The following is a 21,910-nucleotide window of genomic DNA, read 5'->3' on the forward strand; positions in this document are numbered from 1 at the left end:
AATATCAACTGCATAGATAACAAGCTGCAAAGAGGACTTGAGAGGAAAAGAAAAATCGAGATATCTTATTAGAAGATCTACTTTTAGCAAAGTACAGTGCAGTTCACTGTTATCACAGCTGTATCAGATGCTCCGGAAAGATCCGCTATACCAACCTGCTCTCTCTCTGCTCAGACTTGAATTCAATGGCAATAAGCAACAGCTTCAGTTTCACGTAACACAGCCTGTAAAACAAGTGCACTCATTAGAGAAGAGCAGGATATAAGCAGATGACTGATGTGTTCAAAAACCGTTAAAATCCACAGCCTTACATCCCAACACTCCTCTTTTTTGTCATTCTTACTTTGCATTATATATATTTTTAAGCTACCTACCATTGAGAGTGGTCGTGTTGATCAAAGAGTGATACTTACTCGCAGACCATGGGGAAGGAGAGGCCTACAAAGGCACTGGACAAATACTCTGTGTACATCTCATTAGCCACTCCTTCAAGGTAATACTTCTGCCATGTGTCCTCCTCGATCTGATAAAAAAAAAAATGAAACAGGGAAATGTCACATGTGTTGGTTAAGAAAAAAAAGTAAGAAAAAAAAAAGAACAGTTTTCCTTCCAAAAGCAGCCTAATCTGGTCAGCAGATGTCCCACTGCACAACATCAGCCTGGTCATTATAAGCTGATCTATCATCTTTATGACATGAGAACAGTTTTTTGATAGAAGCAAGCACCTCTTCAATTCTAAGCCGCAGAGAACACTGAACAGATTCCACATGACATGTCACACAATAAAATATGATGTGCCAGAATGACTGAAAACACACTAATGGAAGCCCGTCTCTGGACAGAGATGTCAATTTTTTTTTAGGGAATGCACTGTTTGACAGACCTAGTCCATGTGTCAGCAGAGAACCTTCTTATTTAGCCTATAATCCCTTAATAAATCACCTCATGTGCAAAAAATGCAATGTGAGAAATCATTCGTCAATAGTCCACTCTGTTACCTCAATAAAGGACCTCATGGAGAAGAGGTTGGCTAGCATTGTCGACAGACCCTGGGCCAGACAACTCTGCGCAATGAAGCCTGCCTTCAGCTCTGCCAAGCAGATAGCATCATCACCCTCCTTCCAGTTCCAGCTTGGAATATTCAGTAGATGGGCCTTCATCACATGAAAGTTAGAGAGGTCAGAAACACAGAAAACTGTATATATGAGTCACATTTCTTTTGGAACAGATAACATTAATACAACCCTCATATCTGCTTGAACTGGGAACTGGGTTAGCATAAAAACTGGAAACTGGGGTAAGCTAGCTTGGCTTTATGCGGTGGTATTGAAATCCAACATTCAGGATAACAAAAGTCCACTAATTAACATGATCTACCTCAATTAGTTCAAAGCTGAAATGCAAACATGTGAATGCAAATTAAATTAAACAGTTACAATAAACAGCCAGTTAGCTTAGCATACAATAAAATAAATAAAAACTAACTAGCTTATCCTAGAAATGTAGAGCTGTTCCTTTCCTAAAGTCAGCTAACTACTAGAAAAGTTAGCATCCTGGGTAAATCCCTTACAATGTACAAGTCTCAGTTAGTGTACCAGTTTCCATACATAAAGGGCATCATTCACAGCAATTTAAAAAAATATATACATATTTGCATATCTCCTTGCCATGTCATATGACAGATGCAGTGATTCAGACACACAATTATTAAATATAAAAGACACATTTTCAAAAGCTCACATTTTCTCCTGTAATACTATTTACCATGCTAAGTGCTGCTCTATTAATTCTTCATTTAAAAAAGTGAGGTCCATTCTTCAGGAGCATGCACAGCATGTAAGCAGCTGAGCGAGTGGATGCTTTAAAAAGTCACTTATATGTCAAAGTTACCATGAATCCTTAAAAGCACCACATAGCTCTCAAGCTGACAGGATTGCCATTTTACTGCAGCCATAATCTTTCTGTGAGGAAAGGTTGGAGAGCGGCCAAGATGAAGTGAAGCAAACATACACTACACAATGCAGGGCACCGAGACGTCTCACCTTATTGTGATACTGCAGCATCTGTGTGATTATTCTGATCTTGGGGTGATAGTTCTTGATGGAAATGACCCTTTGAAAAACAGGCAGATAAAGTGAGCAAGGAAACATAACACCTCCGCAAGCCAGTTGTTACTGATTGTCCAGAAGAGAGAATACCTCATGATGTTGGAGGCATCTTCAGCATCAGGATCTGCACAATACTTGTTGGCTAGGATTAAGCAGGCATCTGCTGACTCGATCTATGTGTAGAGTACCAAAGAAACAAATATGACAACATTAAAGTGCACGTCTGTATTTAATAAAAAAGTATCCAATATACCAGATGGTTTAAATCTGCTCAACAACAACAAAAAAAGTATTTTCTTTCTTTCTTCTGTCCTGATATATTTTGGCTAAAAAATTGAAATGGATATCATTAGATTATCATTCTTCTGCATTTTTTCTTTACTCTCTTTGTCAGCTGAATTTATACAGTTTATAGCCTGCTAATCAGTGACGCACACAACTGCAGCTAATCTGTGAAAAATGTTTCTACTCTTAAGTTCAACAACAGCTGTCAAAAATGTTAAGGATTTTCATTGCTCCAGGAGTCTCGCCACCAGCCGGTACCTTCACTCGGGCCAGATCATGAGGGTTGAGAACCGATCCCTGGTAGAACTCTACTTGGGTAAAATGGCGTTTGAACAAGGCTTCCAGCTCAAGATTAGGGGAAATACTAAAAAAAAGAAGATGGGTTAGCACATAAATATAGCTCCTATGCAATAGTTCGTTTGTTGCTAAGCTACAAAGGGTGAGAAAGACAAAATTAACTTACTTATGGAGAAAAACAATTTCTACATTGACATCATCCCTGTCCTTGTGTAGGAAGTCTTTGAGGAAGTTGGAGACACTTTCGAGGGTAATATGACCACAGACCACAATGTGCCTGAAAGAGGGAGGGGGGTGAAGAAATCATCTTGAGTGGGCAACATAAATCACTGCAGACACTGGCATGTCTCCCAGAGATAATCAGTCAAACCAAAGCACTCTAACATCTAACTCAAATAAAGACTGAAAAAAATATATATACATGTCAAGAAATGTCTTTTCGAAGCAAACAACTAACCGAATTATCATTTTTGCCATAAAAGTGAATATTTTCCTCGATGCAATGAAAGTGGTTAAATTCTGCACGACAAGTACAATCAAACACTCAACTCGCGACCACTTGAAAAAAAAAAAAATCTAAGATATAATCACACAGCCCACAGTGGTTGGACTGTCATCCGTTCTCAATAAAAAAAAATTGTCCCTTCAGCCAAACCGCCCCTTTGTGAGCTGAATAGATGTTGACAAAGACATGTACATCAATATGCTTGTGCTTTTACACAGAGCATTACTAAAACTCTCAAAATGATTTGGAGGCCTGTGGTTGACAAGAATTGTAAACAGGGCCTCGGAGTTTTTGACAGGTCTCTGGCAAGATTCGGTAGTGCATTACAGCAGAGGGATCTGTCAGAAGCTGTACGGGGCTGATTACAGCCGTAAGGGAGTGAGAAAGGTTTGGAACGGTTTGAGGTTTGAGGTTGTGTCCCTGTTTATCTTCTGACGACAATATAAAGTGATCAAGTTCAGGTCAACTTCATATTTATGCCAACTTTATGGACACTCGGGGCAGTTTGGATGGACATTGTTCCAGCAAATAAACTTGTGGTGCTTCTGTAACTCGAATATTTTAACATCCTAAATCTAAGAATTCAAATATTGGTGTTAATAAAAAAAACATTGCCTTTATTTTACATATTTCCATTGCATTTTATCCTGTTATATTAGGTTATCTTACTACTTTATCTCGTTTTTTCTTCCTAATAAAGTCATAGTCATGGCTGTTGGTATTAAAGGGACTTTAAGCACGAGCATTCAATAATTCTGATTTAATTCAATCACGCTAATGTGGATTTAAAACCCTTCATAAGATTAATTTGCACTATGGTAAGCTGAGCTACTCTGCTGGACTTACTGCTAAATGTCATTTGTGAAGTCTTATTGCCAAGCCTTGCACAGTAAAACCCAGACCTAATACTGACATAGATTAGTGTGGACACTCGGCAGACACCCTAATTACCCTATGGAGACCTGTAAGGCAATCTGTGTAATGACAATGGCCTTATCCACCACTTGATGTGCCAAGAGACAATTGAACCACTTTAGTTTTTGAGTGCCTGGGTACTGGACAGCTTTGCACTTAACACAAGGTGTATTGAGTTACTTTTTCCAAAAATAAAGAAAAAAAATTGGTGGTCATATTTGTTTGAAGTCCAAGTTCTTATCGTGTACATTTGTAGGAGAGATTTCTATTATCAAGTGCTTACACAGAAGAAGGGAGTCGTGGTGAACAGACTGGCCTTTAAAGTTGATGTCTAAAGCTGTATAAAGCATTATTGAAACCTGAATCAGTTTGGCAGGTTTAAAGGGAACAAAGATATTTATTGATGTTAGATGAGAACCATAGTCCAGATCATTGAGTGTTCTTCTGCCCTGTACCTGAACTGATGTGGACTTGGCAAAGTAATGCGACGGGCATATTGAGGGAATGACAGTTTGTGGATGTTACAGGATATAATGTTCTTCGCAGATGTTGCGTCTGTCCTTTAAGAGAATCTAATGAGCGGTCGTGATTGCATGGTTGGCCAGAGCTGAGCAAAGGGCCGTGTGGTCTTACAAGCTGATGAGCTGGGATGTCTGTGGGCAGCCAGCAGTATCTGGCACAAGAAGTCTCTCATTTTATGAAATGTTAAAAAAATATTTTTTTTAAAAACCCACACACACACACAATCAGTCATGTTTTCCTATTCAAGTATCCCGATGCTCGTCCGAGGGTAGAGGAAGTTTAAAGATTTATAAGGCAAATTATTTGATTCATGTGGGTTCAATGGAGGTTGTGGATCTTAAGCACAAACTTGGAAGTGTAAATGCATCTCCGTGACATGTGCATTTTTCTAAATAGGTTTTTAATCAGGGAAGCAAACTTTTCTTCCACATCTTGAACACGCCACTAATTTAGGTCCTTATATTTAAGATGGAAATATTCACTTGATATCCTTAAAGGTTTCCTACTTCTACTTAGTTTCCCTCTCTATCTCTGTGCCAAAAAAGGCATCAAGCTGAATACCAAGATCATAAGCTAGTTAAACAGGACATGGGGGGAAGATATTAAAGATAATTCAACCATTTATAATTACCCAAAAACTAAATATCTCCCTTTTTAGTCAACCTGATTGTGCAGTACAGTTTTAGCTAGACATATACAGAAAGAATCAAAGGAAAACAAATAAACATAGCATTTAGAGGGAACAGGTTTCTTTCTTTTAACAAGAAACCATAGACAACAACTCAGAAACTAAAAAAAGGTGTGGCACAGAGTCACATTAATCAAATCCAATGGGTTTTACAGAGCATGCACACAAGAACATGCAGCCAGGAAACATCTCAGGATGTCACTGGGGATACACTTAATACAGCGAACAAACACAGAGCTCAAACGTCAGCAACAGAGGTCACTCACTTGGTACTGCTCTAATCCTTAGGATGACGAAACTTACTGCAAGAATCATCTTTATGAAAATGTTGCAGTTTCAAAATCTGTGTTCCCTGTTTTGGTGTATCACCTTTCAGGGAACTTAAAGAAAGGGAGGAATAAACACCATCTCCTGTGTTTAATGCCAAGAATCAGCTAGGTGAAATGTTACCAACACTAGCCAATCAAATTAAGCTCACAGACATAACGTACTTAGTGCATTTTGTCATTGTGTAATTACATGAAATTGTGTTGGAACCTCAACTAGGTGCATGTTTTGTGAATATGCAAATACGTGTTAATTCCTGACACTGAAAGTCTCCGAGTCTGCACGCTTCAAGTTTGTAGCCTCGATGGAGGACTTTCAAAGTTGTGTGTCAGAGTTCAGCCAGGGTTGAAGCCAGTTTTCATGCCAAGTCCTCTCTTGAAGTTGGGGCTAATGGAAACCATAGAGTCATAATGGAAACCACAGAGCCCCGAGTGCAGTGGGCGCCAACAGAACGCAACACTTGTCATTATTATATCAGCGCACACAGGCTGAGAGCTGTCATTACGCTCACGGGTGTACGCTACACTACACAGAGTACTATAAGCAACGCTAGCATGAAACAGAAATCCAGTTCAGATCCAATCCAACCTTTCACTTCCAAATAAGTTTTGAAGGCCTGGTTCAAATGACAGCAGCCAGGCCCAGAGATGAAATGAGGGCTACATTTAATAAACTTCACTATGTATCATGACTTCATTGTTTGTGAGCTCTGTAATCAGGCAGATACGTGTAATCCCCTAATCTTATTTCCAAGATTTGGAGGATTGTGGGCTGATAGCTGCGAAGTGATAATGCACTGAAGCCCAATGAAAATCCTAAATCCACATGGCAAACCACTTTTTCATTTGCATTACATCCTATAAGCACATATCCAAATGAGAATGTAAAAGAATGTAGCTACTCTTGAGTCTTTGATGAATATCTTCCAATTGTTACAATATGTTTGCACTCTAACCAGAAGGAGACATGGAAGGGGGGTGTGGATGGAGAAAATAAAGTGTGTTGGAGAAACTATCCACGATTTTGACAAGGGCTTCTCTCAGCACCCATCTGTGAGCCTGGGTTGAGGTCACTGGCCAAACATAACATTTCATCAATCTTATCTCAATGACAGGCAAATGTTACTGCACAAAGGCTTTTTTTTCCCCCTAACGTCTTGTTCTACTGCTGACTCCTCAGAATCTGCTCCGCTGAACAGAATGACTGAAACTGGTGGGGGTGAGATTGGAAAGAGAAACAGAGTGAGAAAGAGTAGACAGCAGATAGTAGCAGATGCTGGCTGCCGTACAAAATTAGAAGAAAAGAGACGGAGGACAATGAAAAGAGCACTTTCCCTGTTCTGTATACGCTCCTTTTGGATTAATTTAAATCTGTGTGCTGAATATTTCAAGGTTTGAGCCACAAGGAGGGAAGAGGAGAAGAGAACTTCACAATAAGTATTGTGGCACGTTTGTACAAACACTATAATAACCACAGTGTCACATATACTTCACAGTGTACTGGAGCCTCGGCTGCGAGAGGGCAGTCGCACATTTACATAAATATGAGAGCCTCCAGAGATAAAGTCCACCATCACCACCACCACACACACATAAGAGCCAGGCGGGCATCAACGAACCAAGCAGGCAAAGCAAGCCAAAAGCAATTGAAAGCCTCCAATGGGAACGAGGCATCCAGCATTCAGGGTGTGGGAGCTGACTGAAGATCAGGGCCAGAGTAAGGTCAGGCATTGATGATGCGATGCGCTAGCAATGACAGACAACAGAAGGATGACTTTATCATCCATTTAGCAATTAATGACAAAGCCACAAGACTGCAGGTCATAGAGAACATGCCCGATATGATGCAGTTAAGGAAAAAAGTAATTCCACAAAGCATGCAAAACGAATTCAAGCAGGGAAAAAAATGCATATAATAATTTAAAAAAAGCAAAAGTAAAGAGAAAAACAAAAAAACTAGAAAAGAAATTGTATCCTGCAATGCTCATTGAGATTGATGATTCTTAAAAAAAAAGACCACCAATAATAATGCACTTGCAGATGTTTAAATCTTTCTATTTTCTTGTGAGAAAATGCTTTAAAAGCGGATAGTAGGGATTTCATGACTGTTTTGTTGCTTTTTGATATGGATTCTAATTAATCCCTGTAGGCTAGCCTGTATTGATGAGACACACTGGGCACACGTTACATTAAATAGAAGCACCACAGGTTAGTTTCCTGTTAGGCTAAAGTGTAATAGTCATGAAAGCTCTATTTTCCAAATTAAATTAAAGCGCAACACAGGATGTTTCAAGGAGGACACAGAAAGAAAATGAAAAGCACACAAATGACTTTAGGAAAGCTTTGAATGGAGGATAGATAAAGGCAGACAGAGGAAGAAGACAGAAAGAGAAAGACTGAAAGAGAGAATTAAAGGGCATGGACATGTGTGTCCTATTGGCCAAGGTCTCCAGTCACGCAGTGTGACTTGACATAATGTACCTTTACTTTAACTGCGTTTAAACTTTACCATTCTAAAAAAGTCAAGTTAACTAACCCCCAGTAACTACCAACTTCTGGAGGTGTACCTTAGTCACACAACCACACCTTGTCTGGATTTCAACTTACTTTCTGCCTCGTGTCGAGTTATAACTCCCTCCGAATTTCTTCCGATTAAGGATGAGAGCAGCAATTTCTGGCACGTAGCGAGCAAACATGGCCTACATGCATGGAATAGAAAAAAAAAAGAAAAAAAGCATGCAGAGAGGGTTCTACCGCACACAGAAAAACAGCAGAACCATCTGGAATACTTACTTTCTCCCATTAACCGCACTATAGGAACCACCATATTTCTTGCGGTTTCCTATTAACTCTATGATTTCAGGGACGTAGCTGGCAAACATGGCCTAAGGAGAAGATAGAAGACAGAAGAAGAGACTAAAAAAGAGACTAGTATGGCGCAGAGTGGGTTGTGGAGCGATTGGTGCGTGAATCCAGATTTCTGAGGATATAAAAAAAAAATTAGCCTGTAAATCCCATCGCTCTCATTACCTGGAGAGACTCCCTAAAGTTCACAAAAATCAGTGGAGGGAAAAAAGAAGTAGCCCCAGTGTTTAAAAGTTCAGAACGGGTTTGGTTAGTGGGCAATAATTTTGTTACAGCTGACAGCTAGTCAGTCTGCAATTAACACCCAAAACCTTTCTTTGGAGAAAAGCTGAGGAAGAATAAAAACCTATGTGCCATGTTTTGTCCAACAAACACAGATGACCTGGCAGGTTGATTTGAATAGGCACACCTGATGGTCCACAGCTGCAAAACACATTAAGACTCATTTGTTGGGCTAGAAAATGAGCTGGATGCATTTTGCAAAGGTTGACAGCCTGTCGTCCCAGCACAGAGTTATGTTTAAGCTCACTGCTTACCAGTGGCGTATACTCGCTGGCGTTACTCGCGTAGGCTTGCATCTACAGTTAGCAACACAGAGATGCCCTTGCTCGGTAAAAGCATACTTCACTCGTGCCTGGAAAAAATGTACTGTTACATTACCAGGAATAGTGTGACATTATGTGAGTTTGATTTTATCCTTGGCTTTAGCATACCTTCACCCTGGAGTCATTGCTAAGCCACTGCTGCTGAGAGGAAGCAGGCGGAGGTATTCGCCTAAAGACTTCCAGAACTCGCAGCACTAAGAAAACCTTGCAATCTATCACCATGGTCACAATATGGTACACATCCACACAGCTGTAGGTCATCAGTGCATACTGATAGCTGTCTTTGTACAGAATTTGGCTAAATCCTCCAGTCTTTGCGAGCGAAGACGAAGGGCGTGCGCGCTCTTCTGTATGCGACCGTGTGTTCGAGTGCTTACAGGTGTTTGCGTTCATGCGTGTTTACATGTGAGTTACTGTACTAGTGTCAGCCCAACGGGACGTTAGATCAGAGGAAGGTAAGAGGGCAGGTTGTGGGAAGCTGCCGTTGCTATGGTAACATTCAGGCTGGCCTAAGCTTCATCTCCCTGCCCCTGTGTTTGTTGGAATTGTGGGAAGAGACACGGAAGGAGGGGTGTCCTGAAACCGCAACTGCTTTTAAGAGAATAACAACATCATCAGACAAAAGCTTATAATCTAATCAAACAAATATAGGGAGGACACATAGGGGGAAGAAGACAAAGGAGCACAATGATCTGTGACTCCAGGAGACAAGATACAGTAGGCTAAACAGGAGGATACAACTACACTGTGACAAAGATATAGCATGTACTGTCTAGGCAATATAGTTCTAACAATATAAAAACACTACACTAACATGTTATACAGTATAGATCATTCTAAATATTAACATCACATTTTATTTATTTTATTTTTAGACATTTTAAACAGTTCTAAACAGTTTATTGATGGGGGCAGGCAGGAATTTATAGGGAAAATGGGATATAGGGAGAATAAAAAGTCTGATTTTACCAAACCGCCAAGGATGAAGAAGACCATAAAGAGGCGCCCCAAGGTGGTTCTTGCATAGACATCCCCGTAGCCCACTGTAGACATAGTCACCATCAGCAAGTAGACACATTCCCAATATGATAGTGACTGGGAATTTTGGAAGTTTTCCCAAGGATCCCCTGAGTTTTCCACCTAAAATTGACAAGGGAGTGATGCAGAAGGATCATTAGATACAATTCGCACAACCAATTTGTAAACAGAGTTTTTCTAAAAAGAAACAGTTTCCTGAGATTTGATTAAATCCAGCTGCAAGTGTGCCAGCATTCATCTCACTTTGTGACATCGTCTTCATTTAGTGAGCCTTGACTACCATCTAGTGGTAAAATCATTTAATACCTCACGAGTACGGATTTTCACTTTAAAAGCATCTGGCTTAACTGAAACCAACACTTTGATCAGAATAAAGGGAAGGTGAAGGAGGAGGCAGTTTTATGCTCCATTTTATGTGTTTGTAATATTAAATACCACATCCCTAATTTTGGTTCACAGGAAAGTTCCAAGGGTTAAAAACCCTATTTACAATTTACACGCATCCTACATGTGATCAGTATTAAAATGACATATATGCAGAAATCTAATTTAGTAGAAATGATCTCAGGCAGGAATAAAAGCAAGTCATGCAGCGTGATCACATGAAAAAAATCTGCTTTGTTCAACACAACTACTTTTTCCCGCCACTGGAAGTAAGCCTGATAATAACTACACGAAGTGCAAAAAAGAAAAGAGGAACGCTTCACCTGTCCTGGAATGTGACACGTGTCACCAATTTCTCCATTCAGATGGGATTCATGTGAGAGTTTAGCCGAGATAACAAGAGTAGATTTCAATAACAGGTCTAAATAATAAATCTGAATACAGATCACATGGAAATTCCAGGCATAAATTTAATATAAAAATCTGAGCTGATCTTTCAGAAAATACTGATGATTCACACACATAACATGCTGGTTATTTGCTTTGTGACAGTTAGTTAAAATTTGCCCTACAGAATAAACACAAGATATTTACACAGATAGGGCTTGGCTTTAATATCCCTGATATATTTTATGTACATTAAAGTTAAAGTCACTAAAATGTCTTTAATTATGCTGCCTCCTAAGTTTTAGTGGCACAGCAGATAGTGCCCTATCCACATATGACATCACAGCAATGTTTTAAACTTGGAGAAATGTAATTTTTTACTAGCAAATACCATTAATTTAGGCTCTTTATTCATACTATCAGACTCACTGAAAGTGCTAGGTGTCACACTTGTGTCAGTGAGGTAGTTACAGTTAGTTCACTACAGTATCATTCTTTCTGGAACATTTAACTCTGGATGCCACTGGCCGTCACATCTGTCCACTTACCAAATGTATGAATCCAGCAGCTGTGAGCCATGTGCTTATGAAGATGGAACACAGGTTCACCAGCTTGATGGAATTGCTGCACAGAGTGAAAAAAAAATAAAACTCATTTAAGGCGGCGAGACCAGTGACAGAAAAAAAGAGATTTGTTTTATTCATATATATAACAAAGTTTTTTGTTTTTTTTTTACATCTTACAATAGTTGAAAGGAAATCAGGTTGAATAAAAATGTCAGAATTTTGTTCCCTATTATCTATTGTTTCCTTTTGTTTACTCCAAATCAACCACAGTGTTCATCACACACTCATGGTAAAAAGAAAGTCCCCAATCTTTCAGTTCAAGGTTTAACATAATAAAAACAATCATTTAATCCCCACCAGGTTTTAAAATTAGTTCAATGCAACCTCAGATGAAGAACACTTATATTACACTGTGTCGTCATTTATTTCACAAACATCACTGTGCAGAAATTTTGGCCCACTCTTCTTTAAATATTGCTTCAGTTCATTGAGGTTTGGGGAATTTGTTTCTTTTTCAGCCATTCTGTTGCATGTTTGCCTCTGTGCTCTGGGATCACCGGCCTGTTGCATAAGCCAGTTTGGGCCAAGTTTTATATGCTGGATAGGTGGCCTCACATTATACTCCAGAATACTTGAGTATACAGATTGCTTAATGTGCCACTCGATGATTGCGAGGTGCCCGGGTCCTGTCCCTGCAACACAAGCCCGAAGCATCAGCTCTCCTCCACTGAGCTGACAGCTGATGTTTGGTTTTCAAATGTGGCACTGTGCATTATGCCCAAACATGTCCATCTTGCTTTCTGCCCAAAACAAGCCACTCTTGTTCAGTCAGTTGCACTGACATGAACCTCAACATTTAGCAGGCTGTAGAGTCTGAGGTGTAGCTTTTTTATTTATTTTTTTAATTTTTTGCTGAGATGTTCACTCCTGGGATGATTGCCAACTGTCTTGAAAGTCTAGCTGTGAATGACCTTCATCCCCCGTAGAATACTGGATTACTTCTTTAAGATCATTGCTGATGTCTTGGCATCGAATGCTCCAGACCAGCAAACTGCCAAAATACGTGCCTTTATAGAGGTCCTCACACTTGCTGATGATTAAGTTAATGAGTTAATCAAGTACATTTGATTAGCGGCAACTGGTCACCACTTACCTTCTTAATATATATATATATCGAAGTATTTACCTAATTGTTTATACACCGCTTCTGTATTTTGGCCTAATTTGTGTGAACTATGGTATGGCTATATTATTATGTTATACATAATATATGACTTGTTGTTTATCTGAGAAGATATTTACTAAATTTTAAGAACTGATAAGGACCAGATGATTTGTATTATGTCCTGATAACCAAAGCATATTTATTTAAGACTCTAGGTGATAGGTTGGTCTTAATACTAAAAATTCTGTTGTCAGGGTATGTGTGTGTTTTGTAAATGAAAAAAAGAAAACACTTTTCTTACCTTGTTTTCAAGATATTTAAGAATTGCAAAATCTCTGAGAACTGTATCAATCTTAGTGCTCTCAGGAATCTTAAACCTGCGTGAACAGAGAAGAACAGAGAAACGTATCAACATGTAACATGCACTGACAGGAGGGAAATGTAGAGACAACACCTGTGCAGACATTGTCCTGAGTTCAAACAACATGAGGTTCTGCATGTTGGCAGATCAGCTAGTGATGCAGCCCACATGTTACCACAGCATTTAGGCACAGTACAGAGCAACATCATCCAAATCATCAAATGTAGCTTATAACATACAAGAAAACAAAACAAAAATAATACATCAATAAATAAATAAATAAATAGCACATTTTCTGAATAATTATGGTGTCAACCAAGTTAGAAGGAACATTTTAAGCCGTGAGTGTCAGTGCAAAGAGCAGGTCCCTCATGGATTATAGAGCAAAGTGGCAACTGTCTCATTGTCTTTTTATATAACAGGTCCAATCCCATAGAACAAGCATACATGGATTTATGTCAGTGATAAAAATTCCTACTGAAATTATACAATCAGACCCCACAAATATAAGGTTGTCACAGGCACATCAATGATTCTGATGAAGCAATCTCACGTATTACACTTAACCTAAGGCTCTTACCCCAGTTGGAGAGAATGTGTAAACAGGACCAAACAGAATAGTAAAGTCCTGTCTGGCTTCCCTTTTTCTCCTGTCCATGATGGCCCTGCCTCACCCTGTATCCATTCTGAAAAAGATCGCCACAAGACTTCTTTCGCCTCCATGTCTCTTGGAGGGTTTGCAAATTTACATCACTGTGTGTACGACGGTACACAAGCAGTTTAGGAGGAATCATTGTTTCTGGACCAAATCCAGTACTTGGGACTTGACTTCAGGTCAAGAAGTCTGTAATCCTCAAATATTTAGGGTCTTTAAGTATTCCTAGTATAATAACCAAAGAAAAGGCTTTAAAAAGAAAGGCTTCCTTGATAGGACAATGTTGCTTCTGTTGGTGTTAAATCATTGGTCTCCGTGCATTCAGCTGCAGTTGTATAGGTTTTCCATGTCAGTCGCATCAGAGAGTGTCTCTGTGAGCAAAATGTCAGCTCTAATATAATTGGTTTTTTTTCCTCATTTTTTGTTACAGTGCCTTTAATCCCCACAACCCAAACAGATTTACCTTTCTCCTGCCCCTTTTAGTGATTTACTACTAGCCCCTATAAAGCCACGTCTCCATCAACACAGCTGTGTCAAACCTTTCAAAAAAGTCTGAACCATGCCAGGGATTAACAGAGATGAAAATAAAGCAGAACAAAAACAATAATCCGTACATAAAATGAGAGACCTGTTTTCACAATGAAATTTCAAACAACTCTGTCTGACAGTAAAAAAAAAAAAAGTAAAAAAAACAAAAACAAAACCCATCTCTGTCAGATTAGGACTACAGATAAAGAATCTACACTTCCATGTAAACATGTATTTAGGGCATAAATTCCTGAAACTTTTTTTTTTTTTTTTTTTTAAACAGACACAAATGAATCCTCCAGCTCCAGGTATTTTAGCAGAATCAAAGGAAAGACTCCCTCTGGAGCTGGAAGCAACAAGACGACATAAAATCCAGATTATATTGTCATGACCCTCAGTAATCACTTTGTATCTATGGCAACTGAAGCTGTGTTTTTCTCATGTTTATGGCCCAGAATGGGACTGAAATCTGAAAGAGAAATCTGATATTGTACTTTTGCAAAAACCTGTTTGTTTGTTTTTTTAAACCCAAACAACAACAACAAATTATAAATACACTCACCAGCTCCTTTGTAAAGTACTCTGTGCTAGTACTGAGTTGGACTCGCTTTTCTCTTCATAACTGCCTTAATGCCTCTTGGCACAAATTTAGCAAGGTGCTGGAAAATATTCCTTTTTGAGCCATACAAACATGATAGCATCACACAGTTGAATTTACAGTCATCTGCACAAGATACACATCTTTATTTCCACTAAATCCCAAAGGTGGTCTATTAGACTGAGATCTGGTGACTGCAGAGGCTATTTGAGTACAGTGAACTCACTGCTGTGTTCAAGAAACCTTTGTGACATGGTGCGTTATTCTGTTGGAAGCAGATAAGCAAAAGATGCGTTTCTCCTGTCCATGATGGCTCTGCCTCACCCTGTCATGTCGTGCGGCAACACAGATACATGTATATATAAATAATGCTTTTTAGTTTATTTTTAGTTTTCTTTAGTTGTAACAACGACCATCTATAAATAATGTCAATGAATAATAAAACAGTTGAACAAATGTACAATATTAAACTTAATATTAATTAAGGAAAATAAATTAGCAACATAAGTTTAAATTTCATATTTTTTAATGACCACAAATCATGTTTTCATAGACGCTGATATCCTATTGAAAAAATGTAATACTCCCCTTGGTGTTATGCTGCTTCCTGTTTTTACTCCACTACATGATGGATGCAATTATTGTAGTTTATTTATTTTAAAGCTTTAGATGTGTATTATTTCGCTGATATATCAAGAAATCTAGCCATATATGGTGTAACAACAGGTCAACAACAGCTGCAACATTAAATGTATGAATCAATAAATTCATAAGTATTATACTATGATATCATTTATACAGATGATTCTTGAAAGTTTTACTTCAACTACTTTAAATATGTTTTGTTTATATCATTGCTAGCCTACTTAAGTAGTATTCTAATTTTACTTTAGTATATAAAAAAAAATCCAACTGATGGTGTGGATCGTAATTCATACTGCACACATGTAATCCTAACTGACCTCACTGTGTTTTGCCTTTTCGCATTGGCTTTGGATGCAGTGATTCACACCTGTTTAACAATAACAAACAAAATTGTACATAAAAACAAATGACTACGCTCCACAAACTGAAACTGTATATTTGTTCGACTGGCAAACACAGAAATGCTGTGTTGCACTTACAACACAAAACATAGCAGCCAGCTTTTTGACATAAAACTGATGTGACAACATCAACAAATACTTCGCAAATTTGGCGTTCAGATTGCAAATATCAGACATGCCACCAAACACACAGTGATGCTGCGATGCAGGTGGCTGCAGAACACATTTTTCTCAATTAGTGTGAAGCATCTGTGTTTGTGTTATGCTGTACATCTGTGCGTGTGGTATTTTGTCTTGCGTTTAACACTTTGTGAGACTTTGTGGAGAAATATCTGTTCACGCTATCACATCTGAGACTTCACCTACACTGAGTGAGAGCAAGAAAAACAGCCCCACAAAGGCCTACAACAATTATAACACACAATAATTTCTTTTCTATAAAAAAAAAATGTGTATTATGTAAAAATCATGTTAAAAACAAACCAAAAAAGAAACCTCAATGAAATTCTCTTGCTGTGTTCATGTATGAGAAAATCTCTTTCCCGCACATGCTAAAGCCTCTTGCACACATGTGTCAGCTTGCCAGATGCTCATTCAAAAAAAAAGGTTTTCTGTTCTGTGCCCGCTCTTACTTAATTGAGGCTTTGCAAGCCCAAGCACTGACTCTGTGTCACATGTCCTGGACGGGCAGCTTTCTGGGGCTTTTTATCAATCGGCAGGCTGGAGCAGTTCATCTGGGATAACACTGACAGTAAACCAAGCCAGGATTAGATTATATGATGCTACGCTAATCTAAACACACAGATCCTCAGCAAGTGTACACAGCACTGACTCTTCCTGCTCATTCATGGAGGATAAACAGTCCATATTTATCAATACATACAAAAAAAAAATGTTCAAACTGCAACACGCGAGAAGCCTGGCTATACCAAAGAGGCTTAAACTTCCCTCGAAACAGTTTCCCTTCCCTACCATGGGCTGAAGGGCCATATAAAGCAATCATGCCCATATCAGGTGCTGTAAGCCTCTTTCAGCAGGAAACCAACAAACTAACCCACCACTAGGAGGCAGTAGCATGTCAGAATATAAGGCACGTCTGAAGGCTACAAACTACTGCACATTCTTCAGGCCAGTGAAGCTTCAATAACATTAGATTGACACCATTTCTTACTGGCTATCCAAAAACAGCACACTTTAATCAAATACAATGAAATAGAAATAAAATAGACTTTGCAGTTGTCTTTAGGTATTTTCATGATGCCATTTGTCTTTAAAAAATTGTTTTATTCCTTAAATATTTAAAACTGGGAAGGTAGTCCTCTGTAATGGCTGTGGTGGAAAGGCATGGAGTTAACTTACAGAGTGTGAAAGCTAAGGCTCAGTAGCCACAAGATCTATGAGCATCTTTCAAACGGCAAATCCCACACTGTCAGGACTCTTGGGAGAAATGTTAAGTTCAAGTAGTTAAAGGAGATTAATTCCTTTTTCCAAGGAAGAACTCTACATGCACTCTTACATTAGCCTCACATCATTCTCCTCCCCTTAATCAATGTCCAATTTGCAAAGCCAAAGAGAACATGACTTAAAATGTGCACAGCGTATACAGGCACTGCCTTGTGTGCAAAGTGGGTGAATACTCTACCACAGAGCACAGGGCAGAGCCCTTATTAGTGGGCTTTTTATTAACTGGGCACACCTCCACTGAATTTCCACTGGTCTTCTCCAGGACTGAAACGAGAGGTAGTATAATTGTGATATATTATGCTGGCTGGTGTGTGGTGTGTATTCCCTACCAGCTAATTGAAGTGAAGATGAACCAATCCAAGGGGATTGAAGAGCACAATACGCACTCTTAACAGCCACCATGGCTTCTAACAAAGCCTGCGTTAAGGAACAGTATGGACACTTAACTAAATGAAAGTAACAGCAGTTGTGCATTAGCTCGTTTTGGCCCTGTTAAGCTGTCTGATGGAAGTGAACAACCACATACACAGCTAAAGCAAAACGGGCAATTTCATTTATTTAACAGTGAATTGCAAAGGTCACCATCAGAAAGCAGATCAGGTTCTGACTGATACCGTTTAATTGTGCTTATTTTCCTCCCACCACAGAGTTCCATATTAACTCCCTTATTAATACAGGATATAAGCAGTTAATAATGACTGCTATTCTCAGGTTCTCGACCTGAATATGAAGACACTTTCAGCACATGATTGGTATTCCAAAATCGACCGTCACATCCTACTGCAGATCGACGCTCTGTTAATTTTATAACATGGGCTTCGCAGCACTTTATGTTGCTATTAAACACAACGCCCAGTAAAAATAAACCCATCCCAACGCATGACAGAGGGTTTTCTGTTCTTTTACTGTGCTGCTGTTAGACAAGTCCAGCACTAAAATAAAAAATGTCTTCGTTTTTATGAGGTGGAGATGCCACCTCTCGTGTCACCACTGTGAAACTGAAACGCACTGAGTCTCCCCATTTAAAAATAATGAAGAGCCCTGGAATCTAGGGCATCTCTAAATAAAAAAAACATTATAGGCACATTTTGTTTAAGGATAACAGCTCACAGTGAAGCTGGATTATATGTTAAGGTGTTGTTCTTTCCTGCATCAGGTCTACATGCAGGATATTTAATAATCATTACAGAACATCAGCCAGCAGCCAGACCACTATTTCACAATCTTTCATCATCCTCATCAAGGGCCTAACGCCAACAGTCTTCTGGGGAGGAGATGAGGACACCTTGCATCATGAAACCAGACTACTTGGCTTGGCCACGTCTAATTCATTACACAGCTTGTTCCGTGTGAAATTCGCGAACCACTCTGCGCTTCTTAAGAAACCTTCATCAACTCAGAGATCAAACATTCACAGCCTCACATTACTTCACAGAGTCAGTGATTCTGGCGGGCATATAAAAAAAAAACCTGAGGAAAACCAGCATTATCGAGTGATTCCTCGTGTTTCTTCTCAAATTTACAAAAACCTTGCCAATGGCAATATCGATTGCTCTACTCTTTTAAAACTCAGTGAAATCCTTAAAAATGTAGCAGTGAACACCAAGAGCACCCTGAAACGGTCACATTTAATTAATTGTAATATTTGAGCACTCCTACTGTTACTGATAAAGAGTGTTGGAGACAAACTCGACAAAAATGGCAATTTGAAGGAAGGCTAAATGTCATTATTAGTGTGACTACTGCATTAACATTGTCGCTCAGCAATTTTTGTATTCCAGTGATACAATAAGACCAACGCTGGAATAGTGTCGGCACGAACGAGCTTCTTTTTTGAGGTTTTTAAAAGCAGAGAGGCAGAGCATCCAAAAAAGAACACACCTACAAAGAACTGCAATGTAATTTAGGTCACATCATCTAAACACGGTGGGGAAAAAATAGGTCGTTATGTAATGCAGGTTAGGGTATTTTCCAGTCTGCTCATGCGAGAGTGTGTATAAGTGTGTATGGGGATATCACATGCTTTTACATGTGCATTTTTTTGTTCGCATGGATGTGAATGAGTCTAATAGATGGTACAGCACTGTGAGGTACCCCAGGTGCAACGCCTCGACGGACCAAGTACTAATGAATGTGAAGCACAAACATGGAGAGTCACCGAGCCACAGCCCTACTCTGAGTCACTTTCACTCCCATTAGTTGATCCACTCTGCTGTGTCTGTGTTCCCTGAAACATCAGAGGAACCCAGCCCTGTCACTTTCAATGACAAGGGAACATTGACTGTAGCCGCAAGCAAGAGAGCCTCCGAGATTTGCTCCCAGTGATGGGGAGACGGTGGGAGTGATAGGAGGAGATAAAAAGGAAGGGTGGCATTCAATGACAGAGGGCAAAAAGGAATAGAAAGACACAAATGTGAGGATGAAAATTATTAAAAATAAGCGGAAAGGAAAAGCAATAGGGTCGATAGAGTGAGAGCTATAAGTTTAAGTTTATGGATATGGAAACTTACCAAGCCAGCTTCTGTTTAAGTAGACAGAGACGAACACAGGAGGAACAGTGAAGAAGTCAACCACTGAGTTGACCTCCAGCCAGAACCACAGCTTGTCATTGGCTGCTATAAACTGTCAAAAAGAAAAAAGGTGACAACTGAAGGTTAATTTTGCACAAAACATCCTGACTTTGCCACAGCCCGCTCTTCAAACTGCTGTGTCTTCTTTTGACAATGCTGACTTATTATACACAATGACAAAAGCTTCACCCTACTTGCTGAGTCATGCAGTAATGGTTGTTGGTGTAAGCAGCTTATGAGTTTGTTTGTTTTTTTCATTCATTCAGGATGTCAAGCATCCGGATAGCATTTGCACCATCGGAATTCTGCTCTTGCATGACAGCCATGCTGGGAACATCGTTACAGCAATGTCAGCTTAAACTAAAGGTACGCTGTTTGAGTAATGGGTGACTAAGGTAAAAGTCTGCACATGCATGTCCAAAAGATTACTGTGTCTCAAAGTAACTGTTTTTTATGCCATCATAAAAATAAAATCAATAAAAAGCAGTAAATGAATGAAGTCAGATGCATTAAAGAGCCTTTTTGAAGATAAAACAACAGCTATATGGCTGTATTTTGTAGTACATTCATTGCACAGCAGATGCATGTAAAAAATGGGTGTGTGCATGCACCAGCTTACCCGCAGGCCAAAGTAAAGAAGGAAGAATACGTTGAAGGCCATATCAATCTGTAACGTGAAATCTTTGTAGAAGTTCTGGCAGGATTCTATAGGACTAGAGACAGAGAGAATTATCAGTTAACAGCAATTATCAGTCAGTAAATGTGAAATAATTTGATCAAAATATGGAGTTATAACCACTGTAATAAAACTGAAATCTCCCGTAATACTGAGCTCAATGCAATGATGGTGTTTTACGTCGACTGAGTCCGAGGAGTGAGTGGGAGGGGCGGGTCATAGAGCAAGGTGAAAGACTTATGGCTCTAGCTTAGCTGTAGAGTCAATCGCATCTAGATGAAACGGCCAAAAATATACTGAAAGTGGAGTTTGCTTTGATGTGACAGTACTTTCAACACGCATAAATTATTCCTCGTCTGTCACACACAAATGTTCCAAAAGATAGTCCCTCATTTGAAGAGAATGTGTGGAGACTGCAATCACTGGGCTGGTGATACTCTTCAAAAAGGCAGATGATGAAAAATGAGTTATTAACTGTCTGGTCTGTCATATGATCCATTTTCTTATTTACCGCGTGATGATTAACCATTAGCGAGTTGGTGCTCGCAACAAAAGCAATAACAGGCTCTGTGCCCACCCCATTCTTCACTTGGTCATGGGCCTATAGTATTTTGCTCTTGAGTAATGAGGAAATCCCACTGTGGGGATAAGCATGAATATGCATTACGGTGTGGCTGACTACAGGCGACATTTTGGGAATGTATAGAGCGGTGAGGGAAGACACACTGGGCTATTACCACAGCACACAGTTCAAAGTCAAGTTAAATGTTTAAGTCTACATGTGTATGTAGGGGGCCCATGGGGATGCAGTGTATGAATCAGAATGGAGTTTACCACATAATGAGACCCTCAAAGGAAATGATTAGTGAAACTTAATCATCTTCCAGTTAACATCAGACCCTTGATCACATGATGCTTTTTTTATAATGGCTGACTAAGTAGAGAAGGAAGATTGCTCGAAGAGGATGATCCAACTTCTAATACGTGGCCTTGTTGGGCATATCCTAAAGACTGATGCGATCTTTTAGACACTGATGCTGAGAGCTAGGATGATATGGATTAGTCTAATTTATGCAGCAACTGTTTAAAAATCTAATCCTTAGAGCTAAAGTAATGGACCACCAGAAGTATCTCTACGCGATATCAGATCAAATTGAAGCAGCTCACAGATAATAAGTAAATAATAAGTATTTGGCATCCAAAATATTCATCCGCAAATCTTCTAACATCTACACAGTGAAACTCACACAATGATTTAGAAGTTCAACCTTAGCTAATGTTTGCAGACCTAAGCGCAAGTCAGTGTCTTAACAAAGCACATATGATCATAAGCACACATTTATACACATGCAGATG

At 39.2% G+C, this 21,910-nt stretch overlaps 1 protein-coding gene across 13 annotated transcripts in view; it reads right to left on the reverse strand.

The window, feature by feature from the left end:
• Positions 1–21,910, reverse strand: part of kcnma1a (potassium large conductance calcium-activated channel, subfamily M, alpha member 1a) — a 151,503-nt gene that overhangs the window by 43,553 nt on the left and 86,040 nt on the right. For 11 of the 13 annotated variants that reach the window (XM_085296695.1, XM_085296692.1, XM_085296700.1 and 8 more), the window contains exons 4-16: positions 20,498–20,591; positions 19,819–19,930; positions 12,958–13,033; positions 11,474–11,549; positions 10,086–10,256; positions 8,440–8,531; positions 2,857–2,967; positions 2,652–2,757; positions 2,199–2,281; positions 2,043–2,112; positions 999–1,154; positions 414–523; positions 156–224 (exon numbers count right to left, since the gene is read on the reverse strand). In XM_085296695.1, the coding sequence (XP_085152821.1) occupies positions 156–224; positions 414–523; positions 999–1,154; positions 2,043–2,112; positions 2,199–2,281; positions 2,652–2,757; positions 2,857–2,967; positions 8,440–8,531; positions 10,086–10,256; positions 11,474–11,549; positions 12,958–13,033; positions 19,819–19,930; positions 20,498–20,591 (1,326 nt within the window). Of the gene's footprint in view, positions 1–155; positions 225–413; positions 524–998; positions 1,155–2,042; positions 2,113–2,198; positions 2,282–2,651; positions 2,758–2,856; positions 2,968–8,253; positions 8,346–8,439; positions 8,532–10,085; positions 10,257–11,473; positions 11,550–12,957; positions 13,034–19,818; positions 19,931–20,497; positions 20,592–21,910 lie in introns of all 13 variants that reach the window. The other 2 variants (XM_085296696.1, XM_085296691.1) reach the window with 1 other exon arrangement.

Source organism: Mchenga conophoros, linkage group LG13 (genome assembly GCF_057382185.1).
Source record: "Mchenga conophoros isolate Kocher_MC1m ecotype Shallow Benthic linkage group LG13, M_conophoros_male_GT1.1, whole genome shotgun sequence".
In the NCBI taxonomy this organism is placed as follows: Eukaryota; Metazoa; Chordata; class Actinopteri; order Cichliformes; family Cichlidae; genus Mchenga; species Mchenga conophoros.